Below are 26860 nucleotides of genomic sequence, written 5' to 3' on the forward strand. Positions count from 1 at the left end.
CACAAAGTTGGGATCATGAAATTGTCCAAAATGATTTGGTATGCTGAAGCATTAAGAGTTCCTTTCACTGGATCTAAGGGGCCCATCGCCTGAGAAACAACCCCACACCATAATCCGCCCTCCACCAAACTTTACACTAGGCACAATGCAGTCAGACAAGTACTGTTCTCCTTGAAACCACCAAACTCAGAATGTTTTAGGGGAGCAGGGAGGAAGAATTCCCTTTTAACAGAAAGATACCTCAAGCAAAACCAGAGGAAGACATCTATCTGCCATAACAGGTTTTGGAGTGAGGGGAAAGAGAAAGACAGGTCTAAACACAAAGACAGGAGACGAATATATATCATCAATCTACTCATCGATATGCATCTATAACCTTCAAAATTATTTAACACAAAAAGTCAGAATCAGAAGAAAAAAACTCAACGTAAGAAGTTTATTGGTTTGCAAAGGAGCTGTTTTTACAAAAGCACAGAGGGGGAAAAACATTTGGAGCATGTATTGTGTTCATCTAAACACTGGCCGTGTGCACATTCTCACAAAGTTTACAGTCAACTCTATTTATTTCGGGAATGTGACATCATGTGGTAATTACAAGTACTCCTGTTTTCAGCAGATCAAACAGCCAACATGATGCGTGAGATGAAAGACTATCAGGGAGATCAAAGTTACTGCAGCCGGCACACGAGTGATCCTCAGACTCAGTACATCCTTGAAAACAATGACAGGAAACTGTTGTGCAGTTAAAAGAAAAGCATCTAGAAATGGGGAAGGTTGCAGTTTAAGACAATACTCTTTTTCATACAATTTGTAATATTTGTACACATCAGAACCCAGAGCCAAAGAAAACACTTTCATTATTATAAAAGACTCAGCTTTTCAACGCGCCTTCATATAAACAGCAAAACGTTAGCTATACAGTCAGGATATCTTTACCACACACAAAGCTGCTGGTTATGGTGTAATAAATACAAATGATAACATGATCAACCGCACAAACACATCAGCAACACATCAGCCTACTTCTACTCAATGAACACCATGAAGTCATTTTAGCACCTTTTAGAAAACCGCTCTTTAACCTGGTGAAACTCACGGGGAAATGATTTTAATTCAATACTCGAGTCCACATTAGGCCATAAAAAAAATACAGCCCAAAAGAACAGACAGTGGATAGATGGCAAAAAGAAATAAAACCGCATGCTTGACTGAAACAGAAACTGGCAATACATAGCTGGTATGTCAATCTGTCGTCTTTCCAAATTGCCAGGTACTAGCTTACATGCACAACAAATGCTTTCATGTGTTTTCTTCAAAAATAAAAACCCTGAGTCCACGTACATCCAAAGTCCGAAAGCAGGGTAACAAACAGACAGACATGGGTAAAAAACAAACAAACAAACACTCCTCTTACATCAGACTTGCTGGATTTTAAGGGCAGGAAGAGTGTAAAGATTTACTTCACTGAATGGGTATAAAAGGGCAGGTCCTAAATAACTGGGGTGACTGTGGACAGTAACTTCACCTGGGTTATCATTAGATTACAATCAGCCAGAAAATGACACCCACCATTTTTAAAGTGTTGCAGAGAAAATAAAATAAGAGTCACAAAGAGCAATAAATTATGATTTCCCAAGGTTGTTCTTCAAAAGATGTGGGATCATTAGGAGATCAGAAAAAGGGGCCTGCATATTTAACAGTAAAAATGCTTTAACTGTTTTCTTCATTTTTTTTAAAGTGCAACAGTACAAAATAGGTAAGTACCCCACAAGCTTATCCTGTACCTGCACCACATCTAAAAAGCTAGAGGAAAACAAACTGCGCTCAGCTGGGAAAAAAACACAGCAGTTCCAGAAACAATTTGCTAATGGCAGAGTTCAAGTGTACACTATGCTGAGCCAAACAGACTCCCAGCTCAGCTCTGCACACATATAAAGAGCTCCCTGGAATGAGCACAGGAAGCCTTGAATTGTTCCTCTCCCTCCCCCGTACCTCCTGCTGCTGTCAACACAGTAAACTGAAGACCCAAAACATGAACCTGCATCACCCTTCAACACACATCTTGTTTTTACATCACTCAAACATACTTCCATGGACTATATCAACATTAATATGGTCACCAGAATACCAATAGCATCCAACAACATGCCCAATCAGCATAATTACATGTTATTTGGACACATTTGCCCTTGTAATACCGAAGTAAGAATGATTCACACACACCTATCCGTCTCACTGCAATTCTCAGTACCACGCTCGTCTGTGTCCAGAATAAATTTGGGTAAAACGAGGAACTCAGGAAGACGCTATCTGACCAACCAGGCAAAAAGAAGCTTAGAGTCAGCTTTAGGAGCAGCGATGTTATTGCTATGTCAAAGGAACTCATGCATGTATAGAAAGTAGCCTTTCTGCATTTTGACAAATGCTGCCCACAGGTAATGAAGAAGTTTCCTTAGAGTTTGCCCACAAAGGAAGCCTCATTCATGGCTTACTCCAATTTTACAGCAGCAAAAAAAATCGATCCAAAAACCATCATTGGCTTATGATAAACACAGAATATGCGAGGGTGAAAATGTCAAAATGTCTGAGCAGTTTTGTGCAGGCAACTGCTGTTCACTTCTTCAGTGTCAAACTGCTAAAAAATAGAGTACTCATGAAACCTGGTTTAGGTTTTACTGTCATAAACAGAACCAGCAGCGCCGCTTTCCAACATTTACAAGTTGTGATCATTTATTCTGTGAATTTCTATCGAATACTTTAATGATTTCTAACAATGTAATAATTCTAGAAAAACAGTGTACGCCATTCCATTTTTCCATTATTGTGATGCATGATACGTCTGTACCTGAATGACCTTCAAAATGTACTATTTGTATCATGACTTTGGTTTCTGTTACAGCCCCTAACGTGTTATAAATGTATAACAAATCACATTTATGAGCAGTTTCAGGAAACATTTCAGTTGTGAAAAACCCCCTTGGCTAACCCTTCATGTGAAATGACACGTGCCTTGTTTTTTTAAGTGTCTGGGAAACAGCTGCAGGGCATCTGCACAAGAGCGTATCTATTATTCATGAACAGCTTATCGACGTTTATAATTTCAGCTTTAATGCATCTTTATAAACCCAGGAAACTTTAATGATTTATTAACATTTCTAAAAGTGGGACTGGTAATAGCCGTTTACCAACTTTTAATAAATACAATTTTAATTACACACAAAAGGGATTTTTCACAACTTGGCAAATATATTCAGGCTAATAACTGACCCATGAACAGAACTTAAACTTAAATCATTTTTCTTATAAAACCCTTTAAAGAGGTCAAGGCTTCAGCAACAAAGAGAAACTTTATTGCTGCCCTAAGCCATTTGTCGAAAACAAATCTGGCCAGCTTTTTGCAAGAGCTTTGTCTTCCTCAGACTTTTCCTTCTCCTACATGCATATTAGAAGTAGGTGAAGTTGTGCTAAAAAACACAAATGCATAAACAGAAAAAAAAAGTACCTTTTAATGTCTGCAGTGAGTTTTTACATCTTTCTAGAGTATGAAAAAAACCTCATAACGCATAGTCAACATTGATCCTGGAAGAGTGTAAACAGAGCACCTTAAGATTTCATACACACAATACTTGTGGGTTTAACTTGAAGATATCTTCTCTATTTGTCTATATTTTTTAGAACTTGCTCCCTGCCCCAGTGAAGGAAACTGTCATAAAGAAAACAACGCATAAGAGACCAGATATTTGTGTTAGTTAAACTTCTAAAACACAACCTGCAGCACTAGAAGAGGATGAGACTGCATCAGTGTGGGCAAGATGCCGATGAGGAATGATTCAGGAAAACCGTTTTCTTTTTTATAAAGCCATGAGACACACAAGACCTATAATGGACTAAAACAGCACCAGCCATACCACCAAAAACTGTGACATTGAGAAATCAATCTGTGCATCACTATATCTTCTATGCTACTATTAAAAAATAATAATAAACAAAAAACATCAACCCTATACATTCAAAGTACCCCCAGGATCTGACCCCTGACTCCAAAATGTGTGACTGAACCTGCGCCCGGCTGAACCTGTGACCTCTCTGACAGCACGGTTTCTTCTTCATATAAGGAGTAAAACTTCTATCTTATTTTAGTGTTCAACTCTGATGAGGCTTGCAAAAGGAAAAAGGAGCAGAAGTCAAATTTTAAATTCATTTCTCTGCAGCTCTACTGCCTCTATAGCATAATCTACCTACAGGAGAGTGGCTGTAGTTAAGAAGAAAAAAAAAAAGTGCAAACTACCCAGACACGCTGTGTTAAGCATGGGTTGCTACATCTTGTCATGATATAATCCTCATTTTTGGGTATTTAGGTCAATGAGGCTGCAACGTGTTACCATGACAACTGGAATAAACCCAAGGGATGCAGAGGAGTGCCAGCAGAGTTGGATATACATCAGCAGAGAGAAAACAGGCCGCTATGCTGTATTGTGTTGTGCTCAGATGAGTTTTTGAAATAGTTACACATCCAGCTGTGCTGAGCTCAATCTAACTAAAGCATATCAAATATACATATATGTCCAGGTATATTTGAATTGAAACCAGTTGCATGTATCCGCCTAATTTGGGAACACTGCTCTGGCCTGTCTGAGTTTTACTGCACATATGTTCACGTTGCTTGGTCAGCAAAAGATTTAAGAGGACGCTTGTATATTTAAACAAAGTGAGTTGAATTGAGTTTAAGTTTTTGATTTTGTTCTATCCATGAGCAACACTTAACTTTCACTTCAGCTGCTAAGTGTCAGATATTTTTATCTTAACTGGCTTCTTCAAACCTCCACACCTGCCTCCATCTCAAATTCCCTAAAGGATTCGACATAAAAGTGGAATGTCCTATAAATAAGCTACAAGTTCGCTGATCTAAAAACTGGGGCTACAAGGGAAAAATACCTGAAAAATGGATCAAACACATTCACCCACAAAGCACCATCACATCAGATCCTGGTTCAACATAAAGAAGAGGAAGAAGAAGAAACAGCGAAGCAGAAAAACTTTGATCCAGTTACTATGCTGATGCAGTGCTGTACGATGGGCTATGGATGATGATGTAACAGGCGCACGTGTGTGTGGTCATGTGTGATCAAGTCCTTGCTTCACACACGACTTGCGGAGCGGGAATTGGTCAGAGGGCAAGTTAACCGAGCTTGGTGATCTGTAGGTCTCCTTGTATTCGTACTGTGTCGATAGAGGGCAAAGATTTTACTTTGTGATAAAAGTCAAAGAGCTGGTGTCCATCCACGAATATCCGGAACCTCTGGTGCTCGCAGTGGATCTCAATCTGCAGAAGGAAGAAAGACAGGGAGAAAAGGACAGTTAAGCAAAAGGTGGAAAGAAAATACCGCTCTACACAAGTAGAGACTGAACACACTCATTCCATACAGTCACAATAAGAAGAAGAAATTGGGCGGGTGGAAAAAGCTGTGTCAGAGTTACACACAATCACCTCAAGAGCTGAAGGGACGCATCTCACTTTATACAACCATTTCTTTCTCTGCTCGTTAAGATAAAAATATTATTTGTGCAGTTTTAATTAGAGTAAACAATTACAAAATAGATTCAGTAAAGGACTAGATGTTACAATCCCTGATAATGCATTGCTTTAAATGGAGAAAACGTTGAGGGATGCTTGTTATGAGGAAAGGCAGCTCAGAAACTTTACCAGCGGCACACATCGTTGTGTGCCTCAACTTTCGGTCTTTTACCCAAGCTAATCTGTCATTTTTTCTTCCTTGGTTAGGGTGCATGAAAAAGACATCCGCTTGTAAGCAGAAAGACCAAATGACCCCTTACACTGAGGATGACTATCAGCTATTTTAGTCGATGTTGAATAAGTAGGCTAGAGCTGAGCCTCGCTCTCATTTTCTTCTCTTGTTTGTACGTGTACACACTGAATCCTAACAAACCGACAACAAAAATGTAACTGCATAAACACCTCCGCGTGGTTTATACCAGGGGGGGGGGGAATTTAAAAAAAAAAAAAAAAACCGTCAAACAACTCAAGGCAGAACGTTTTAGATGAAGCGGCAGAAACAAGCCATCCTGCTCTGAGACCACAGCACATCATGTGTCTCTCCACATGCCCCTGGATTCAGGAGGGAGTTTGTTTTAAACATTCTGCATGGCAAACTTAATCTCCAGCCTCCAGCTTTCGACAGAGTCACGACTGTGCCGACCTGCTCAGTCACGCTGCAACCACAAACAATGACACTTTATCAGAGAGCTGACATTCAACAACCAGATGCAGGGTTCACCTCTAAAAATAACTTAAGTTGTTGTGTCTGCATATGCATATTACGCATTCTTAAAAAACAGAAAGAGTTTCTCTTTGTAAAAATTTCTCTCATGCATCCATTTAGCAGATGTTAAATGCTGGACAGCTGAGTTTTAAAGATATTACAGACTGGAAAACACACAGCAAAAACCCTTGACCCCTGCAATGAGGGGATCCAGTGGCTCTGTTATGATGTTGGAATAGTTTTGCTCACATTGTGTGTGTCTCCTTAGAAGTAAGGATCACTGTAAATCCATAAACTTATCATGGTGGAGTGGTCTCATCCAGGACTATAATGTACCCCATCAATAACATAGCAAGGGGTTACTGAATTGTTTAAGTTTGCAAAGGAGATTAATCATGTGCACTGGTTTTGACAGTGAACCAAACTCAGCTGCAGTGCACACCTGTAAGAGACTTTGGACCTCCTTCTCAAGCAGATCACGTCACAATCACTATGCAAGATAAATAAAAATAGCTCCAGCAATCCATGCCAAAATAAATTTTTACTAAATTTGTTCCCATGCACTAGAGCCCTGAAAATTTCGAGACATTACGCAATAGAGATGGTTACAAGTACACCAATTACCGACCCAGCTGCTTTGGGCATTTGCCGTCTTTTAGCCTCCAGCTCCTCAAGTATAAGCTCTATATGGATTTCACAGAGTTGCCAACACTGCAGCAAATGTTATGGTGCATTTCACGGTGACGTGTGGGTGTCGTGACCTTGGCACTTTAAACAGACCTTCGGCTACACCGGAGAAAGAACAACTTCATTCAGTGTCCTGAAAACATCTCGAGAAACTTCATGCTTTGTTCTTCGCTTCATTGCCACTATTGGATATTTTTAGCCGTACACCATGTGTGTTATTCATGTGCACATTCAGACTTATTGGAGCAGAATATGACATTAAAGAGCTAACAAGTCCTCGGGTGTTATGAGATTACTCATCATGCATATGCCCTGCTGCTCAACCCCCTCCACCCTCCAACTCCAACTCATTCAGCACACCACAACAGCTGATGTGGGCCCTAATGCAGTAAACAGGCCACTATGTGGGCTACAGGCTGTATTTACATTACAACATGATGAAGCATGGACAACATTTCCTGTTTGTGTTCTAGTATCATGCTGCCAGATAATCTCACATTATAACTAATTCTGAAAATATCTCTGCTACAGTTGACTGCTGGGGATTACCCAGAATTATTTGATGTGAGAAAAGGGATTTTTTTTACCCTAAAAGGCTGATCAGGGATGAAGGGAAAATACGCAGTGGACGCCTCCTCCTCTGTCCATTTCCCAGAAACCCGAGCGCTGCGAAGGAACTGACGGTCAGTGAAACGAGCCGTGAGTTTCAGGGCCACATCAAATGGAGGCTCCCCTTTCTCTGAATCACGTCCGCAGGTCAGGCTGACATCAAAGCTGAGGGTATGAAAAAAACAACAACAAGGCATCGGGTATTCAGGCAGGATGCAGTGGTAAAGCACACATCAGATAATCTGGGATAAATGAGATGCGTAATTCTGCTGCGTAAGAACAATTCTCACCAATTGTGAGTTAATTATGCATAATCCCTGCTGCTAGTTTTGTTTATCCACCTTCCCCTGCTGCTGCTGCTGCTGCACAGTTATGCGCCTTGGTGTAAGTTTATGGTCACAGTTACAGGCATCAAGTTTCTAAGTAATGAGACGCAACAAAGAAAGACAGTGTGTGTTTAGGCCTTGGAGCTGCTCTGTCTGTTGGGACATTCACATGAACTTTGGCATGGAAAACCCTCCCAGCAGCAGGCACTAAACAAGATGAGGTCATCGAGAGGTTTCTTCCAAGTTTGACACAAGTTTCCATGTAGGGTAAGGACACACCCAAACAAATCTGCTTCAGTGGATCTCTCTCTTTTTAAATTTTTTTTTTTTTTTTTAAATCCCCCCCTTTTTCTCCCTGCTGGTGAGGGAACGCCCTGTCTCTGCATACTTAAGGAGCCACTGTTCTTTCTGGCTGCCTACGCATTACTCAGTGTGTCCTCGAGTGGCCGTGCAAGTCTGACTAGCCTAAGAACAAAAACAAAAATCCTATCTCTAACATCCTTTAGCAAAGAATGTGTACTGTGCAGACGTAAATCAGAATGTTTTAAATATGCAGAGATAAAAAAAAAAAAAAAAAAACACGGCTCCAGATAAAGAGTGTGTGCATGCATGCCTTTGTGAGGTGTTATGTTACCTGTCTGGCTCCAGGTCCACGATGCCCATCACTATTATCTTCTTCCCCGGCCGCATGCCCCCCCGGATACGCCCGCTGAATGGCACCGTCTACGCATTGCACACATTGAATTTATTACGCACAGCCAGGAGCGAGCATCAAACAAGGACACTCGGGAAATCGTTTAAATATTTCATACCAGGAGGCGTGATAAATCCTCCTTGTCAGGTGAGATGAGGCCGGGGTTCCCCAGCGAGTCATTCAGGTGGTCTTCTTCCACATTCTTCAACACCAGTGACAAAAGACACAGGATGCAAAGTATCATTTATCGCTCTGTCAGGTAGGATATACAACTTGCATGGCTGAGGTTAAAGGCACAACAAGAGGCTACAGGCCTATCATTCAATATATGCACAAGAGTGTGGCCTCGTACGCGGCGTGCAACAACAATGACGAGGTGGCAGCAGACCTGTCATGTTGTTATCAGCGTTCCAGCCGGGAGCCATGAGTTATTATAAATGAGCCCCACATTTGGCACTACGATGGAAATGCGCACCGGCTGGGTGGCCTAGAAGAGCACACACCGCCGGTGCATTTCACCACAGCGTATTGGATTTCCCCATTTCCTCCCCGGCCACAGATGAAAGAGGAGTCGCCCTACGCTCTGAATGCGCTGCGCCCGGCGCTCCGCATTTGCAATAAGCGCCGGATAATCGACCTAACGGTGCGCTTAAATCGCAACTAACAGGCCCCCGCGCACAGAAAATAAATACCAACACACGTAACCCCGGATCGGTTCCCCGAAAACCTTCAAAATACTCACTACTCCGTCCTTCTCCGCTGCCTGCACCGCCATCTTGAGCAGAATAGCATAGGATGCTGATTATCGGAGCAGAGGCAGCTCTGCCGGGGAGCGTGGTTTGTCAGCGTCGTGGCACTGACTCAGGAGGATATTCCTGTTCCTGCTCCAGTACTGCTCCTATTCTTGGGTCCTCGCGTCTGACTTGGCCTGAGAGAGAGCACAGTCACCTCGCAGGATCCCTCTGCTCCACTGAAATGGGTGGATGTCTGCTGACGTATGCTTTATAATAATTACAGACCAAAACCTTAATCCCCGTCTGTTGGAGAAGGCTAATCAGACAGATTTCCCTCAACCCTTCACCCAATTAGACAACGCATTGTTTGGATTCTTTGGGGGGTTTCTAGGTTGGGATAACAATCCAGGACACGACTTTTAGCTGGTTTAAATAAGCGGTTACGTTATGAGACTGCGCTCGCGTGTCGTTTATCCAGTTTGACTGTGACACAGACTGGGGGGTTTTGGCCTAATTGGCCAAAGTGGGCACACTCAATACTTTGGAATGATTAAACAATACTGTAGGGCTCAGAGGCGTCAGGAAGTTAAAAATAGCTACAAATGGACCTGTTTCTGCTCACTTGTGAGCCTGGGACATAATTGCTTTTCACTGAATGAAGTAGACAATCCCACTGTCTGTTCATTGACTTTTGCAACCCTCTCCGTCCTTTCTGCTCTCTATCTATTCAACCCCCATCTCTAATCGTTAGCCCGACTGTTGTTTAGTTAAACTGGTCCACTCTGCCCCTTTGTGGATATTTAAAGGCATTACACGCTAAGCAAATCAATGCACTGTGACTTCAGTGATGCACTGATGTTCCCCTTAATCCAAAACGCTGCAGCGAGAGTACTGACAGGGTTAAGAAAGATAGATCATGTTTCTTCTATGCTAGATTTTCTTATTTCTTGACAGAGAGCCAAAATTAGAAATGAGTATATCAGAGGAACAGTTCAGGTTGAGCATTTTGGAGACAAAGTTTGATAGGCAAGGCTGAGATAGCTTGGACATGTGTACAGGAGCGATAGTGGATATTTTGAAGAAGGGATTTTGAAGATGGACCCAGAAGGCACGAAGAAATGAAAAAGATCACAGAGAAGATTCATGGATGTAGGGAAGCAGGGCCTCCAGAAGGTCTTGCATGACAGAAGAGGATGCTAGGCTTAGGTAGACAACCCCTAGCGGGAGCATCCGAAAGACGAAGATTAGTTTATCTTTAGTGGTTCACTGTTGAATCTATCATTGAATTTAAAGTCCTTCTCCTTACATACAAAATCTTGAATAATCAGGTCCCATCATATCTTCCAAAGGATTTGTGTCTCCTCCCAGGATCAAACTGGAGACTTTTTGTTTGTTAGCCAAGTACATAAACCCCTGCACTATTGAAGCACCCCTTAATGAGTTATTAGTTCTTATTATTGCTGCAGTAATAACACTCAAATATCCTACATATATCTCTATTCAATGCATTACTCGTGCCTCTAGTCCAGGGTTGGGCAACATGTTTTTCCAGAGGGCCTTCCTGCCTTATGAAACGTCACACATTGATGACACTTGCATGGTGACAATTGAAACAAAACATGGTTTCAAGTTAGGCTGAAAATTTTACATTACATAAAAACATAACTGAAGAATCCCATTTATTCACATTTAAATCAGGATGTGTTTACATAGTCTGTCCAGTTAGGAAGCACATACCATTTTGAATCCTTTACATCTGCTTTGGTGCAAAAGCAAATGACAATGCATACACTGGAGAGGCAAAAACAAGACAAATGTCAGCAGCTTATTCAGTTTTTCCTAAATTAAACACATTCAGGCCTGCCATCACAAAAACGATTTGCTGTGTCTCCCAGCACAGAATAAACCAGGAGGTGGGCTGTTACATGAAGAGATGGACAGGGACATTGAAAGGTGTCCACCCAGCAAAGAAAAACAAGAAGAGCACTGCCAGAATCCTGCAAAATGACCTCCAGCAGGCTATTAATGTACATGTGTCTGGCCAAACAGCTTGACTGGCATTTGCCAGAGAAAAAACAGAACTGGTAGGTCTGCCACTGTTGCCCTGTTCTCATGACAGATGAAGTTACAGGCATCTTAACATTTGGCACAGCCTCTCTAAACTGTCCAGACTCACAGAGGCTCAGTGTGCAGAGAACACTGGTGATAGCATAGAAGTTTAACTGACTTTGTGTTACACTGCGATGATCAAGTGTTCCCTTTTTTAGCAGTGTATTGAAACCAGTGGCATCGAAGTGTAGAACAGCACGCTTCACAATCTGTACATAGTATCAGCCGTCTGGTTTCATGTCCTGAACTCGTAGTCCTCCCCCCTTCACTCTTTTTAAATAAGCCACAACATTTTTTCTTAGCTGTCATTAAGCATTTCTTTATATAAGACACTAACATGGAGAAAGAGCTGAATCTAAATCTCATTTTTAATGATTTCAATGCTGAGGTCTTTCTTTAGAGAAGGATAAAGTTGTCTCCATTGCATTAAAGCCATCATATGTATTAGGAGTAGCAGGCAGCCACTGTGTAGCACCCAGTGATCAACTCCAAATATAAACCAGTGCCTCAGTCAAAGACATAGTGAAAGAAGAACATGTAATTTTCTGCACAAAGGGGGCCGCTGCGCCAACATCCAGCCTTGCAGTGCTGTCAGCGCTGAGAAGCATTTTGTTCATGGTTCCTTAAAATGTAGGAAAAAACTGAAGTGTTTTTAAAAAAATCATTATTTATGGAAACAGCTGTGTGGGCGATGAAATTGCATGGTCATTGATTCGTTCTCTAATGTGCAATCAGGGAGAAAACTTTGTGTTTCAAACTGTTTTTATTTACAATCGATTTTTGCATGTATTTTAATGAAGATGCAGTGAAGAAAAATCATAACCATAATCATAAGCATTTCATATGAGTCTGAATGTACAGTGGTTATCCTCCTCCTTGATAATTTGTGCAGTTCTCTGTAGAATACGGGATAAACGCTTCTGGTCCAAAATCCTGATTGATGATATTAATGTTCAAAGCACAGTTTGTGGGCTTCTGCATGTCCACCCATAACTTATAAAGTGCTTAAGGTTGTCTGTCACTATATCATAGATACATGTGAAAAATAATGAAAATAAAAACTGGAATTGGAAACTAAACTGTATAAAACACAAAGTTTGTGCTACTACCAGAAACACAAACATAGATGCCAGGGGAAATTTCCCGTCCTTCATTCCGTAACAGTCATTTATGTGTCTGTATCACATTCAGTTTCATCAATCAGTGATCAAACGCCTGCTTGACCTCGTTTCATCTAAAGGTCTCTTGTTTTTGTGCTTCCACCTAGCGGTTATTTTTGGAACGACATCATTACAAGAATCCATCGGTTAGTTTCACTTCCTTTTCTTTTGCAGCAGCAGTTAATGTTAGAAATGCCAAATGAAATGATATTAGCAACCTGGTGAATTTTTGTATTTCTTAAAAAATATATATATTATTAATCGAGCCCCTGCAGCTGCTTACAGGCTAGTGCAGCTCCGCATCAGCTAAAACTGGCACCAATTTCTGGGCAAATAGATCAGAAAATTGCAAACTGCATTTCTGTGCATCTGTGGATTCGCTGAAAGCAGATCAAACAGATCGCCTGACTTAAACCTAAAAATTCCCAGAGCTCATCATCTATCTAACTCTCTCCCTCTCCCCCTCTCTCCCTCCTCATTCTCTCTCTCCTACAGAGACCCAGCCGGTCCGGCTGTCCTCCCTGCTGCCATGGCCGCGGAGGCTGCCGGTAGGAATGATGCCACGCGTGGACCTGCAAACAGCACAGAGATGGAGGTGCGGGTAAGATGCTTTTCAGGTAGTTTGGGTCGCGGTCCTTTCGCGGGAAGCCTCCAGGATCGAGGTGGTCCCTCGACAGCAGGCCTTGGTGCGCCGCTGCAGAGATGGAGTTGGGATTTATTTTTTTCATTTCGTGTCACATTTCAGGCCAGAGCTCCATTTTTTCCCCGTAAAGCAGGGAGGGTGGATGAGGGTTATCTTTCAGAGGGGGGGCAGAGAGTGACCGCCGAGCATCGCAGCACTGCTGCAGCGCTCACGTCCTGCGTGAAAGGGAGAAGTGAAAGCGCAGCAGCTGATCGGCTGCAGAGGGCTCGGCTTATAAATAGCCCTTCGTTGACTTCTCGTTGACAATTTTTATTCGGCAAATGTGTCTTCCTGAATTCGGAGAGATTTAAATACTGCCGTCAAGCCTGTTTTCTTTCACTTGGTGGTGACGCAAATTGGCAACAACTTGGCAGGCAAGGTAGGAAATTCTTCCTGATCAACAGAGCAGAGCTTGTTATGAATGAAAAGCGAGCCTCTGCTGGGCTGATCGAGGTCATTATCGCAGTGTACAAGCAAAAGAGGCGACAGGGACGCAATGTGGTGTTTTCGTCAAGTATAGGACTGTCCATCTGGTCAGATGGGTGGAAGGGTGGGATTGCTACAAAAGAAATATGTGTTAGGAGAAAAAAAAATCACGCTCTTAAAATATGTCATTAGTTTTTGTTGTTTTTTTTATTCCCAAGTATTATTTTGGGGACATCAGAAAACATATTCATGAATATGGAGCGCTACTGAGGTTATAGCACCCGTTAAAGACTGTGCAGAAGTGTGTGTGTGTGTGTGTGTGTGTGTGTGTGTGCGTGCGTGCGTGCGTGCTATAGGCGTCTGTTCTTCATGCCTTCTTCAGTGGCTCTCAAACTCAACCTGTTCTTCCACTTTGCATTCATGCGGAGGAGATGTTTGTGTCAGCTGATGTTCAAATGCTCTTTACCTGTTGACTTCAGTCTTTGGCCTCACTCCTCAGGTGCTCTTCATCCCTTCCACATCTCCCTTTTTCTCTACATCTTGTCCAATGGTGAGTTTGTGCTCCTTCAATCGGTTTGGTCTCCTCTAGATGAGGTTAGCGTTGTCTTTTTTCCAGGTCTTTCTCATATTCAGTGATGCATAGTCAGCGTTTGTTTGCATTTTAAATCAGCGTGTCATCTGAAGTGGTTACAGTTGCCACACAGAATCAGTGTGACATGTCTGCAAATGTAGGCTAAAGTGCCAAAGGTGAGGCTAACCAAATGCAGCAGCAGATTATTCACTGCAGTCTCCCTAATCTCCTTGCTGGAAAATGAGAGATTCTGGATTAAAGGAGGGAGTTTGGTGGAAACCCGTGAAAGAACGCCGTTATTAGAGATTACTGGACTCAGGATTGTTTTACGACCCACATACTTTGTCTGCTGCAGCTTTGTTGTGATGCAGAGAAATTAACAGGAACATGAGAGTATGCTTGGCTGTTTCTGTGTGTTGTTTGGTCTGAAGGGAGATTTGTATTTGGCTTTTGGATGAAAGGGCAAACAACTTTCTCTTCCTGCCTGTTCAATTGTTTGGTGGTTGGCCTATGAAAAATAACAGTTTGTATTTTCAGCTTCTTGCACTGAAGTCTTTCAAATCCAGCCTTGTTTCTCCTGCTGAAGGAGCTGCAACTTTCTCCAGGGGACTAAAACTCATTCAGGAGTCAAATGTTGTTACTTTAACAGTAATGATGGGTATTTTATTTGTAGAGATGGCTAAGCTACACAAAATTATGCTTTTATTTTTAACAAGTTGAAATTTCCATTTTTGAAAAGCAGAAAATAGCACGGTACAGTATGGGAACATCGTCTGAACTCAATTTATTAGTCTATAAGTGTTAAATATGTGTAAGCATTGGTTAACTGAGGTTCTGGAGAGAATTACATCAACATGTTATGGCTATAAAAAAGACACACTTATGTCCAAAGGGTGGTTTCCCCATATAAACTAACAGGTATTTTGTAACTATAAGGAATGGAAATTTCCTACTTTCAAATTCCTTGCATTTGTAAACATAACTGGCCAGTTCAGTGGGAAGATTTGTCTCTGTAAGTGGCCACTTAAATATTTTTCAAATTTGTGATTGACCCTAATCGCTGTGACAGGCAAACGTGTTTAAGTGAAGCACATGTGGTTGGCTCTTCCTGTTGGGAATATTTAATGATGGATGCACTTCATTTCAAGCACTTAATCAACAAATAGGAAAACATGTTAGAAATTAAAATGTGGCCACAGAAATTTGTTGTAGGAAACTTTTTTTGCGGCATTTTTAATCATTTATTTGTAGAAAGAGGAAGACTAAACAGTTATCCTACTTCCTCTTTGTATTTCAGTAAAAGCCTTCACCACAACAAAACCTTCATGTACAGAAACGAAATGCACAAAGTTAAAGCATTTACTTTTAGTTCATGGATGCTCTGTGTTTAACACAATAAAAGACTTTGTGTGTCATTGCATAAACGTTGCCAAAGGTTGACTATAACTACAGATTATCTGCAGCATATTTGACATTATTTCACTGTCATAAAATCCTTCCTTATTGGAGGAATACAAAAGCAGCGAGGTACATATTCTCCACTAAAGAAAATATTATTTAAAGATATTTGGAAGGTTTATGCAGGTGACAATATCTATATAGACTACAGCACGAGACACCATTGTTGTCCTGTTAAGTCTGCCAATACTGAGCATGCTTTTAGACTTGCATCAGGAATGTTGGTGTTTAACAAAATGTTCTCTCTTCCAGCTGAAGGAGGGAAAAATGAAGGCTGATCTGGAGGCGCCTCTGCCGGCTGGACAGGAAGACTTTGCGATCCGGTGTCGAGATGTGTGCCGATCGTATGGCAAACTGAAGGTCCTCAACAACCTGAACCTGGCTGTGCCACAGGGACAAATGTGAGTAGATAATACCAACATAGCCTGTTAATTTAGAGCGTTTTAACTGGACAAGACTATACATTTTCATATGTCAAGTGTCAAGTGTAAAGTCAAGTGTAAAAATCAAAATGTAAATACTGAGTGAAATAGTGAAAAGCTGAAGGTGTTTTACTTCCTGTATCACTAACAGCAACAAATATTTGACTCTTTCTTTTCTTCTTGGTGAGCAGATAAATGCTTAACCTGCAAACAATGCTGACATTTCTGGGTTAGGGTTAAGAAAATCTTCAACTTGATGTGTCAGTGACAGTTCAGCTCTAAGTGCACACATTTTGCTTCTGGTGTCGCTGTCTGTATGACGACAAAGAATGGGGCCACCAAAAACGTTGACCTAGAAATATGTAACAATGCTTTCATGTGCACACGAAGCATGTAAGAGAAAATAAAGTCAAATAAACAACCTGGCAAATTCTAGAAGGTTTCTCATGTTTCTTGCTAGCTGGAAATATGTAAAACATGAATGTGATAAACCAGTAAAACATGCAGACAGAACGAGTGTTACAAAACCCCATTGTGCTCTTGGAATATAACTTATATTGTTCCATTATGTTATTGTTCATTGTTTTGAACCTGAGGATAATTATCTCATTGATTGTAGAATAAGTATAGGCACTTTAACTTTCAAAATAATATAAATAATATAGTCTTTTATCAAGTTTTTCAAACTTAAACTAAAAATGTGTTGAACTGTCATTGGCCTGTCTCCCATCCAGCTCTTTAAGCCATTTAAAGCACACTCTTTAGCCATCAGTATTTCTAGACATACCTGATAAAAGTGCATGTGATAACAGTGCAGTGCAAACTCTGTGTGATGTATCTGAGACCGTTTGTAGCCTAGATATGAAAAAAATAAATTTTTTGATGTATCCAAAAATGGCTCTACATGAAAACCACTTTACATTCAGCAGACGTTAGTTGTAAGTTGACATTATGTATGAAAATAGTCACAAAGCCATTGCAATTATTTTTTTTTAACACTTAGCAGCATTAGCATCTCAGCGTCTTCAGAGGCTGGTATTAGACTGAAACGTCTAAAAGGAAATAACTGTCTCAGATTAGATTCCAGGAACACATTTTTTCTAGAATGGTGAACTAGTTTCCTTTCCGTTAACTCAATAACCAGAAAGAGCAGTCACATACTTTTGTACTGTCCCAGTGTTTCCCTCTGCAGGATCACGCTTTAAGTTTTATCTGAAATTTTTGTGATTGTGTTTTTCAGTTATGGCCTTTTGGGGCCCAGTGGATGTGGGAAGACCACACTTCTCAAATGCATTGTGGGAACTTTGAAAATCTCACGAGGTCACATCACTGTGCTAGGGAAGCCGCCTGCGTTTCCTGGCCACGATATTCCGGGGAAGAAAGTCGGATACATGCCACAGGTAAACACCACATGGTATATATTCTCATTAAAATGCGTGCCTTTGCTCTTGTTTTAATTTTTTGAAATACTCATGTGCCCAAAGATCCTTAACATATTTGAATAAAGCAGCAAATTTGTTGAAGTGACACAAAGGCAGCCCTCCCTGGTTTTATTTATTCTCTATCATTTGGTTGTTCTTAAATAGCCTGTAAACTTACAATCAAAGTCCTTGCAGCCATTTGTCCGCAGAAGGTTTAAGCAAGTGTGTTCTCTCCAGAAAATTATCACCCCAACATCCACATCAGCTGCTTTAAAGCCATAAGGATTGTATGAAGCCTTGCTCTGGGGCTTCTGTAATTTGGCCTTTGCTGCAATGAGCCACCTGTACCTGAGTGAGCCCCATTACTGTCATTAGGTATCTGATGAAGTAGATAACACAGCATAGTATTTGTCGTCTTGTGTGTAACCCTGACCATTGCATCCATCCATGCAGGAAGTAATCTGCAACCCAGAGTGGGAGGAATGTGACACCTTGAATGTTTTCTGTTACAGCAATGCGGACAGATGCATCTTTAAACTAGCGATATATACTGCTTTCTTGAAATTGCTGTTGCATAAAAAATGTATATCTGCTGTTATGTAAGACTTTAATCCTTCAACAAAAAGTACCAGCTTTAATCCTTCCCAGGAAGCAAGAAAACACAAAGTAAAAGCAGTAAGAGTAAAACAGATGCTAACTTTGTACATGTAATAGATTTACATCCACTGGTGCACTTGTATTTGTCCTGAGGTGTGCTGGAAATGTTGGTGTTTGTGACTCAGAGCATCAGATATGAGTTTCATTTTCTACTTTTGTGCTGCACAGGAATTGGCGTTGTACAATGAGTTCACCATTAGCGACACCCTGACCTTCTTTGGCCGAATTCACGGCCTGACATCTAAGGAAACCCAGGCACGCATGAACTTTCTCATTGACTTCCTGGATCTACCTCAGAAGACCAGTCTGGTCCGAAATCTCAGGTAAAAACCACATATGATGCAGCAGTTGACCTTACAGATAGAATGATTTCAAAATCCAATGAGTAAAAGCTGATCTTACCCTGTAAGGTTAAAGTTGTAAGAGTGATCATCATAAAAGCGTATACTAATATTGAAAGTGTTTTTTGTGCAAACAGTGATGTGGTTCATGGATGTGAGCTCATGCATTATTTCCCTAGATACAGCCAATTTATGAAGGGTAGCACTGTGCTTTTGCAGATGTCTGTGTGAAGACTTTAAACCCTTAATCTGAAATCTGTATTTATACCACAGGCTGTAAACCCAGGCTCAGTAAAACATTATGACTTTTCTGATAAAGCAGCAGGTGAAACTCAGGGGCAGTTGTACAGTACATTATATTCCCTTGATTATCACTTTCCATTAGTGGTGCGAGGTTTGAGTGATGCCAAGATACCCAATCAAATCTGACCTTGCAAGGCAGCTGGATTCTTGATCACAGTCATGCGATAATCTTATCTTGCCATGTTTAAAGCTGTACTCTTAAACCAGATCCACAAATGTAACTGTAGTTGTTTAAGGAGCTCCTGGCCAGTAAGGTAGCAGCCATAGACACAGTTTAGCTGTGACAGAAGACAGTTGGACCAATGGAGCAATAATCAGCCACTGACACCAACTAGATGGTTTGGTAGAGTTAGAGTTAGATATATTTTGTCCAAATCCAATAATTTTTTGAAGTAGGCCTTAAAAACATTCAGTTTGTGTTGTCTGAGGAACTGTTGGCCAGTTGCTCCACAGCTATGGCTTAATCTTCAATGTAATTGAAGATAAATGGATCATCTGTCAACGTGCTAACTATACTAGCAAGCTATCCTGACTGCTATTTTTTTTATATTTTTCAAGCAGCTCCGAATTCCTGTTTTCAAAGGTGGCCCCGGTTTGGATTTCAAGGTGTATTTTAAGTGATTTACTACAAGTGTCTTTTATACAGAGATTTTCTCACAACAACATAAAGAACTGTCTACTGACATGCTAACTATATAGCTAGCTAAACTGACTGCTTGTTAGTTTTCAAAGTCTGTCAGACTGCTGCTTGTTTTCCCTAATTTGTGCTTTCTGTAGTGTTTTGCTGATAGGATTGGTTGCGTAACTGATAGTAGATAGACACTGATAGAGAAATGGTCATTTAATCACATGCCAAGGTTTTTTGAATGCGCCGTATGCTTCAAAATAGTATGCACAGATGACTTTCCAGATGGTTCTTTCTAATAAAGGACAAATCAAATCTGTCAACAATTTTCTAGTTTAAGTATATAATGAAGTAGACCTGATAGATTACTCAAATTCAGAACCACAGTTAAAGCAATGAGAATTTACTTTGGTAATATACTTTGGAGCATTTTGCAGCTATTGTATAAACATTAGCATTTTTCTACTGTGTTTTTCATCAAGGGAAAGTTCCATAAGTCTCCCAAACTATTTTTTCCCACAAATTCAAACCAAAAAATCTGGCAACACTGGTTTGCATGCTTTTGTGTAGCCATCAAAGCAAAGGTCCCTAGAGTCCTAGGGATATTATGTAAAATTGCCTGCATATTCCAGTCTCCCCTGCTGTTCATAGGCTACAGCAAAGTCCCTATTTTCACTGTAAAGACATCAAAGTTTGTCTTTTTCAATCTTATGTGCTTAATATACAATATGTGTCGCAAAGTAAAGAGCTTCTCGTAAGCAAGAAAGAATTTCTGATTATTCAGAAGTTGTCGCTCTGCATTCAACATCACTCCCGCTTGCGTCACCATGCAGACCAAAAGTCTGAGCACCACTACATTGGCAGCTCACTTTGAAACATGCAGCATGATATTTTTTTGTGAACAAGTAATCCTATCTGCAGAGTCTTTATGACTAGTATGGAGCAAGCTGCAGCTCTGTTTGCTTGTTGTTATCTAATCACAGTGTCATCCTTTGCTCATCAAAAGAGCGAGAGCAAAAAGCCTCATTCTTGAGATGACATTTGCCTTTCTGAGTTCCTGTTTTTCCAATCTATGGTAATAACTCCTTGAGGCCTGTTCTTGTTTTTTTATGCTGGGATGTAAACCAAAAAATAAAAGAATAGTATCCTCCTTTTTACGCTCAGAAGCTTAGTCTGCATAAGCTGTAAAACCTCTGGAAATTATTGAGCGGACTCTTTGGTTTCATTTATTTTTAGAAATGTTACTAATTATTCAAACTATAAGAGATATAATTGCTAAAGCTCCGGCAGATCAATGCAAGTGGCAGATTACTTTATAGCCCTTTTATACGAGTAATCACCATCTCCGGATTCACAACCCTGGTTCAATACAAAGAGCCTTCTGTTGTCCAGGAGGCCCTAACACCAGTTTTCATTAGAGGCTCATTTAATATTCATGGTAAAGTTGGTAAAGATTTTGCAACAGGCTGATGCCTCGGCTCGTTCTTCCCCCATCGTGGGAGAAGATTCACTCTGTTGCCCTTTCATTGTTTTTGTGTTACAGTGGAGGTCAGCGGCGAAGGGTGTCTCTCGGGGCGGCTCTGCTCCAGAATCCAGAGCTGCTCATCCTGGATGAACCAACAGTGGGAGTAGACCCTGTGCTCAGATCCAAGTATGTATAACCCGTCTGTCTTCTCCTGTATCACGCAGCACACGTGCACCGTTGTTTTCCAGGTGATGTCACCAAATATTTTCCTGCATAAAGAAATGTTTTTGAGGCGCCAGAACCGAAGGAAGATTACTACCAGTGTAATATAGTTATTTTTTTTTGCCACTTTTGTTAATGAGAGATTTTCATAATTCATGTATAATAGATCTTTTCATTCACACATAATGAGAAATAAAAGAAAAAGTAGTTGATCCTAAAGGGCAAAATAGAAACCCTGCTGTCAAGCACAGCTAGCAAAAAAAAGACATCAAATTAAGAGATTTATAAGAATGTATCATTTTAAAAATCATTTTTAAATCAATATTAAATAATTTGACAAAGTCTATGGCATGTGCACCAGTTCCAATCCCTTCAAAAGTCCTTACAAAAATGTATTTGTGATTTTTTTAAACATTTGTACAATAAATAAAACTATAAATGTTATCTTTAACCAAGCTGAGGACTCTAATGCAGGACACTACTCAGTAAAGGTTTGCAGATTTCACTACAAAAGACAGAATATTGCAAGGAGGGAAATGGGGAATCCTGAGGTGGAAGGCTCAGATGCAGTGGTGCTAGAGGCTTGGCAAGTGAGCTGGTGGGCAAGTCCAGGGAGCATGGGGCATGTCTGTGAGTGGCGGTGAGTGGACAGGCAGAGAATCCGAGAAGCTGAGGTGATGTGCAATCTTTTGCACAGGGCGACAAACCAAGGTAAGACTAGTGAAAAACATGAACCTAACAAGAGAACGGGAAGCCTGAGCAATACTAACATACCAGTAGACAGAGCAGTCAGGCAACAAGTGAGAAAGTGAGAGGACAAGCCTGAGCTCATTTGCAACAGGTGCAAATGCAGGGCCAAAAGGAGGCCACACCCCTAAAGACTCAAGACACGCTTGACCAGACACACACCCACCCTGGGAAAGAGAAGCCAATAGAACGCAAGAAGATGAAGAAGTTCCTAACTTTTGTTTTCAAGGGGCAGCCAATCAGATGGACAGTTGTGTTTTCCTATATTACGGTATAATTAAATATCTTTTTTATCCAGTTTCCTCTCTTTTGAGAGCCCACAGGCATCTTTATATTTTTCTATATAGACAAAAGTTAACACTACAGTAAAATTACATTTCCACTAAGATCTCTGCATGGATTTATCATTCTCTCTCTTATTTACTCAACAAGATGGCTAATATTTAATAATGTTTTGATAAAAATGTGATAAAGGCTACACCCATATTCATGCATCGATAAGCAAACACTGGTGAAAACATACTGTACCCCCCCCGAATGTGTTACTCCAGTGTGATTGTGTAATCACAAAGCCTCTTAAGATCAGACGGCTGGCAGCAAAGCTGTTGCTGGCACAGCTGCGATTTTGAAGCAAACTCCATTACTGAGTGGTTCAAGTGTTTCAAGGATTTCTTCTGTCTTCTTTCTAGGATCTGGCATCACCTGGTAGAGATTGTGAAGACGGGAAAAGTCTCTGTTATTATCACCACACACTACATAGAAGAGGCCAGGCAAGCCAATGTGGTGAGTTAAAAAGTTGCTGAATAAATGTGAACATGTTAAACACATAAATTAAGGGAAAATGGAACTATAGAAACAACAACAATAGAAAATTAGTTGAGGAAAGCATCACATGCACACTTGTGAAGTCCTGTTTTACTCCTCATAGAAAAACCACATCAACCATAAACAAAACAAAACAACCATAAATAAAAGTGTTTATGAATGTGTGTGTTGATTCCTGTTTTGTTTTTACTCTATAAATCTTTTGTACTTTTTGGATTTTCTTGAATCCATAGCTCAGTAAAGGTTCACTTGTAGGTTCTCCTGTCTGTAGGAAAAACATAAAAATATTTTTATTTTAAAGTTAAGATTAAATGGCTGGTTGGCCTTGAAGTTGAACCTTTGCAACAGAAGAATGAAATGTGTGCTTAAGACTTTGCATACTCTGAACTCCACCCTGTCAACAAACAAATCCAGGTGCTATAAAGAAAACACAGAGAAGTGAAAGCCAGGCAGGCACACACAGCCATCATCTCTTTGTAAACCTTATAGAATAGAGTCGCTCTAAAGGTCAGCAGGACTTTCCAGACTTTAGCTCCTCATATTTACAACATATTTCACTCATGGTGAAACTAATGCTTGGCTCTGCACAAATCCATTCATTCACTGAGTTCATTCATTGTTTCACCAGTAATCTCCTTTGAATATATAGTCTGTAAAACCACATTTTTTCAGTATAATGTTTATACTCTCAATTTTGGCAGAAGCATCATATTCGCTTGTGCATAGCCTATGAAATTTTGTTTGCAAATGCATAAATTTGTGCAATGAATTTGTAAAATTATTGATGCCATTTAGTTTAAATTCAACTTGAAGACTGGAAGCAGATTGGGGACAGACTGTATAGGGACAGTTTTCTAAAGCTGAAGCTGTTGGCAAGGAAATGTGCAACACAAAGAGCAGTTTTGAGAATACGTGCTGTTAATAATAATAATAGCTTAGTGTTATAATGAGCTAATCAATAAATTGCTGAAGAGCTGAAGAGATTTACACAGTAGCTCGTGTAACCACAAGTGTCAAATGAAGAGTCAAACATTAGACAATAGCTCATACTTAAACCTTCACTTGTACCACTGTTGCACTGCTAATAGTTCTAGACAACAGTACAAAACAACCAATTGATTCATTGATTGATTGGTTTTCTATTAGTTGAACGTAACATGTAAGTATCAGGTTCTTCTCTAAGTATCAGGTAAACATGTAGAAATCTTACTTTTTATAAGATTTTAGAATAACTCTATCAGTCTCTCGCAACATTGGCACAGTCTTCTTTATGGCATCATTTGCAGTTTTTTGAGGTTTTGCAGGAATTCATTTATGCATAGCTCTCTTTATGTCCTGCCACAGTCGGGTTGAGGTCTGGGCCCAGTTTGACTGGGCCATTGCAACATCTTTGTTCTTTTCTTTTTCTGCCATTCTGTCATAGATTGGCTGGTGTTCTTGGGATCACTGTCCCATTGTATGAGCGAATTTTAGCTAGCAGACAAACTGCCTCATGTTCGACTCTAACCCTATACTCAGTGACTGCAGGGTTCACAGGTCTTTTGGCTACGAAACAAGTCTAAATCATTGCCCCTCCACCACTGCATTGACAGTATGTATGCTGTATTTGTGCTCATGTGTTGAATGTGGTGTTGTGTGTTGTGCATTATGGCTGAACATCTCCACTTTGGTTTCATCTGTGCAAAGGTCATTGTTCCAGAGGTTTTGTGGTTTGTTCAGATGCAACATTGAAAACCATTGAAAAGCTGTGCTGCCATGTTATTCTTGGAGAGAATTTCTCCAGGCAACCCTTCTAAACAAGCCATACTTGTTAAGTCTTTTTCTAATTGGACTGTCATGGACTTTAACATTTAACGCGCTAACTGAGCCCTGTAGAGCAGCGGTCCCCAACCTTTTTTGCGCCACGGACCGGTTTGTGCCTGACAATATTTTCACGGAACAGCCTTTAAGGTGTCGCGGATAAATACAACAAAATAAAACTAGTACCGGTACCAAAAAAAGAAGATTTATTCATAACACACGTGAAAAGACCCAGGAAAACGAAAAGTCTCACTCTCGTGGCCCGGTACCAAATGACTCACGGACCGGTACCAGTCCGTGGCCCAGGGATTGGGGACTGCTGCTGTAGAGTATGAGATGTACTTCTTGCGTTTCTTTGATCACTGTCTTACCTTTGGGCAGAATTGCTGGGATGCCCACTCAAGAATATTCAATTTCAATTCAATTTTATGTGTATAGCGCCAAATCACAACAACAGTCGCCTCAAGGCACTTATTTTGTGGCCATTTGTTAATGCAGTGCTGAGGTGTCACCTGTCATAGAAGTGGTCACATTTACTAATCAGTTAATCAAGTTTATTTCTGCACTTGGCTGCTACTTACTCTCTTAATTCCTTTGTTTTTCCAAAGTTTACTGTCTTTCATTTTCACATGACTGCAAATTCACCACCGAGGCAAGGGCAATGGAAGGTCAAGTAGAAGTTTTGTGATGGTAGGAATTCCACAGAAATTCCACAGTCAGAAGTGGTGATGGTGGCTTCATACAGGACTCACAAAGTTCAAGCACTTTATCTGTGTCACAATCATTAGAACCTGGATCCAGAACGTCTCCACTAAAACCAGTCTGCCCACTCAGTCTTCTCAGCCATGTCTCCATTTTCACTTAAAACGATATCTGTGTGAAGGACTGAGACAAATGGGCTTATTTGTTTCTGTCTTCGTGATACTTTGACAAACGTATGTCAACTGACGGAGCACCCAGTGGAGCAATGCATCACTCCACAGCTGAGGAAAGAGCTTTTACCATGTCAACATGCTTCATGCACAAATCTTATGCTTTCTGGTATAATAAATAAACTCACTCACATAGCAGCTGCAGCCTTTGTTTATCCATGTTTGACCCACTAAAAAAGACTAATAGGATAAGAGTACCATTCACACACAACAGAATAAGAAGTAGTTTGCTATTTTGTAGATGGCTAACAAATCCACTGTTTGGCTTATCCTGATTTACCGCTCTTATACAACTTTAGAAGCTTATTCAGACAGCTGTGTGTTTTGGCTCCCTGACAACAGCTATGTGCGATACACTTTGGATTTCTATTAAGATAAGAATTAGCATTTATTTTGAAGAAGATAAAAAAACATACATTTAACATTCATTCAGCAACATTCAGTGTGTGTGTGTGTCTGTGTGTATCTATAACAAAATAAATCATCTAATTATAAATATATGATTATTTATTAGTACCCTTTTTATTTATAACTAAATAAATAATTGCCAAGAAAAAAAAATTAAGTCACTCATTTCAAAAAGAGAACCTCTCTCTTCTTTTTCCCGTCGTATAGGTCGGTCTCATGCGACACGGCCGGTTGCTGGCTGAAGGTCCCCCAGATGCTGTCATGAAGCAGCACTGTGCAACAGTGAGTACTCTCAAATCCCAGTACAGACTGTGTGGGTGCCCAGGGGTGCTGGTAGTCAAGGCATGGAGGTTGTTTAGTTTGCTTTTTGCTTTACATCTTATTTTAATATGAATAAAAGTTAACAGTGAACTTTTTTTCCTCTTGCAATTAAAACTGTGGCTGTGGCACGCTTTCGTAGTAAACTCTCCAAATGCACAGGAGGCTAAAAAAGGCTTGTGAATTTTAGCCCATATTATCCGTCCTCCAGACCCTGGAGCATGCCTTCCTGCAGCTGTGTGAGACGTCAGACCAGGCCGGCTCTAAACGCGATTCCAGTTCTCCAGATGGAACGTTAGACAAAAGCCAGTCATTTGAGAATGGGAAGGATGAGAGTCAGCCAATTCTTGGAGTCGGATCTCCACCTGCAGAGGAAAGCCTCAAATGTTCAGGTACTGACATGTAGCGTGTTTTCTTTTTCTACCTGTGCATATATTTAACAATGGGCCAGGAGTTTTATAGCGCTTCATTAAAATCAGCTGCTTCTGACATCAAAAAGTAAAGGTACGAGGAGTGGATGATAATAATAATATAATTGCAGGTCAGGTAGATAAACAATGAGTTGAAACTCACTAAAGCTTTTTAAAGAGGAGGCACAGATTAAGGTAAACATTTTAACCGCTGCTGTTTTAAAAAT

General features: G+C 40.5%; 2 protein-coding genes and 1 long non-coding RNA gene across 6 annotated transcripts in view; 1 reads left to right on the forward strand and 2 right to left on the reverse strand.

Annotated features, from left to right (window-relative positions):
- Positions 1 to 422: 422 nt before the first annotated feature.
- On the reverse strand, positions 423 to 11359 carry lgalslb (lectin, galactoside-binding-like b). Its single transcript, XM_085182478.1, has 5 exons — positions 9340 to 11359; positions 8716 to 8799; positions 8538 to 8626; positions 7556 to 7742; positions 423 to 5323 (listed from the first exon to the last, which is right to left on the reverse strand). Exons 1-5 carry the CDS (start codon positions 9370 to 9372, stop codon positions 5180 to 5182), a joined length of 537 nt encoding a protein of 178 aa, XP_085038604.1. The 5' UTR covers positions 9373 to 11359; the 3' UTR covers positions 423 to 5179.
- abch1 (ATP-binding cassette, sub-family H, member 1) overlaps positions 8732 to 26860 on the forward strand; it is a 38776-nt gene continuing 20647 nt past the window's right edge. The window contains exons 1-9 of one of the 4 annotated variants that reach the window (XM_085182474.1): positions 8732 to 8856; positions 13096 to 13201; positions 15990 to 16138; positions 17400 to 17559; positions 18406 to 18560; positions 21050 to 21157; positions 22630 to 22723; positions 26113 to 26187; positions 26435 to 26615. In XM_085182474.1, the coding sequence (XP_085038600.1) occupies positions 8750 to 8856; positions 13096 to 13201; positions 15990 to 16138; positions 17400 to 17559; positions 18406 to 18560; positions 21050 to 21157; positions 22630 to 22723; positions 26113 to 26187; positions 26435 to 26615 (1135 nt within the window). In that variant the 5' untranslated portion in view covers positions 8732 to 8749. The other 3 variants (XM_085182475.1, XM_085182477.1, XM_085182476.1) reach the window with 3 other exon arrangements.
- LOC146505710 (uncharacterized) lies at positions 12845 to 14820 on the reverse strand. The gene is made up of 2 exons (XR_014877549.1): positions 14175 to 14820; positions 12845 to 13841 (listed from the first exon to the last, which is right to left on the reverse strand). It is a non-coding gene; the product is annotated as an uncharacterized LOC146505710 (long non-coding RNA).

This window comes from Neolamprologus multifasciatus, chromosome 13 (genome assembly GCF_963576455.1).
Source record: "Neolamprologus multifasciatus chromosome 13, fNeoMul1.2, whole genome shotgun sequence".
Taxonomy (NCBI): domain Eukaryota; kingdom Metazoa; phylum Chordata; class Actinopteri; order Cichliformes; family Cichlidae; genus Neolamprologus; species Neolamprologus multifasciatus.

Bases quoted from the DNA above. Each gene is read 5' to 3' on its own strand.
- lgalslb (XM_085182478.1), bottom strand. From the start codon at position 9,372: ATGGCGGTGCAGGCAGCGGAGAAGGACGGAGTA. The intron at 8,800-9,339 runs GTGAGTATTTTG...CTGGTGTTGAAG, and splicing joins CAGCGGAGAAGGACGGAGTA to AATGTGGAAGAAGACCACCT. The intron at 8,627-8,715 runs GTATGAAATATT...TGCAATGCGTAG, and splicing joins AGGATTTATCACGCCTCCTG to ACGGTGCCATTCAGCGGGCG.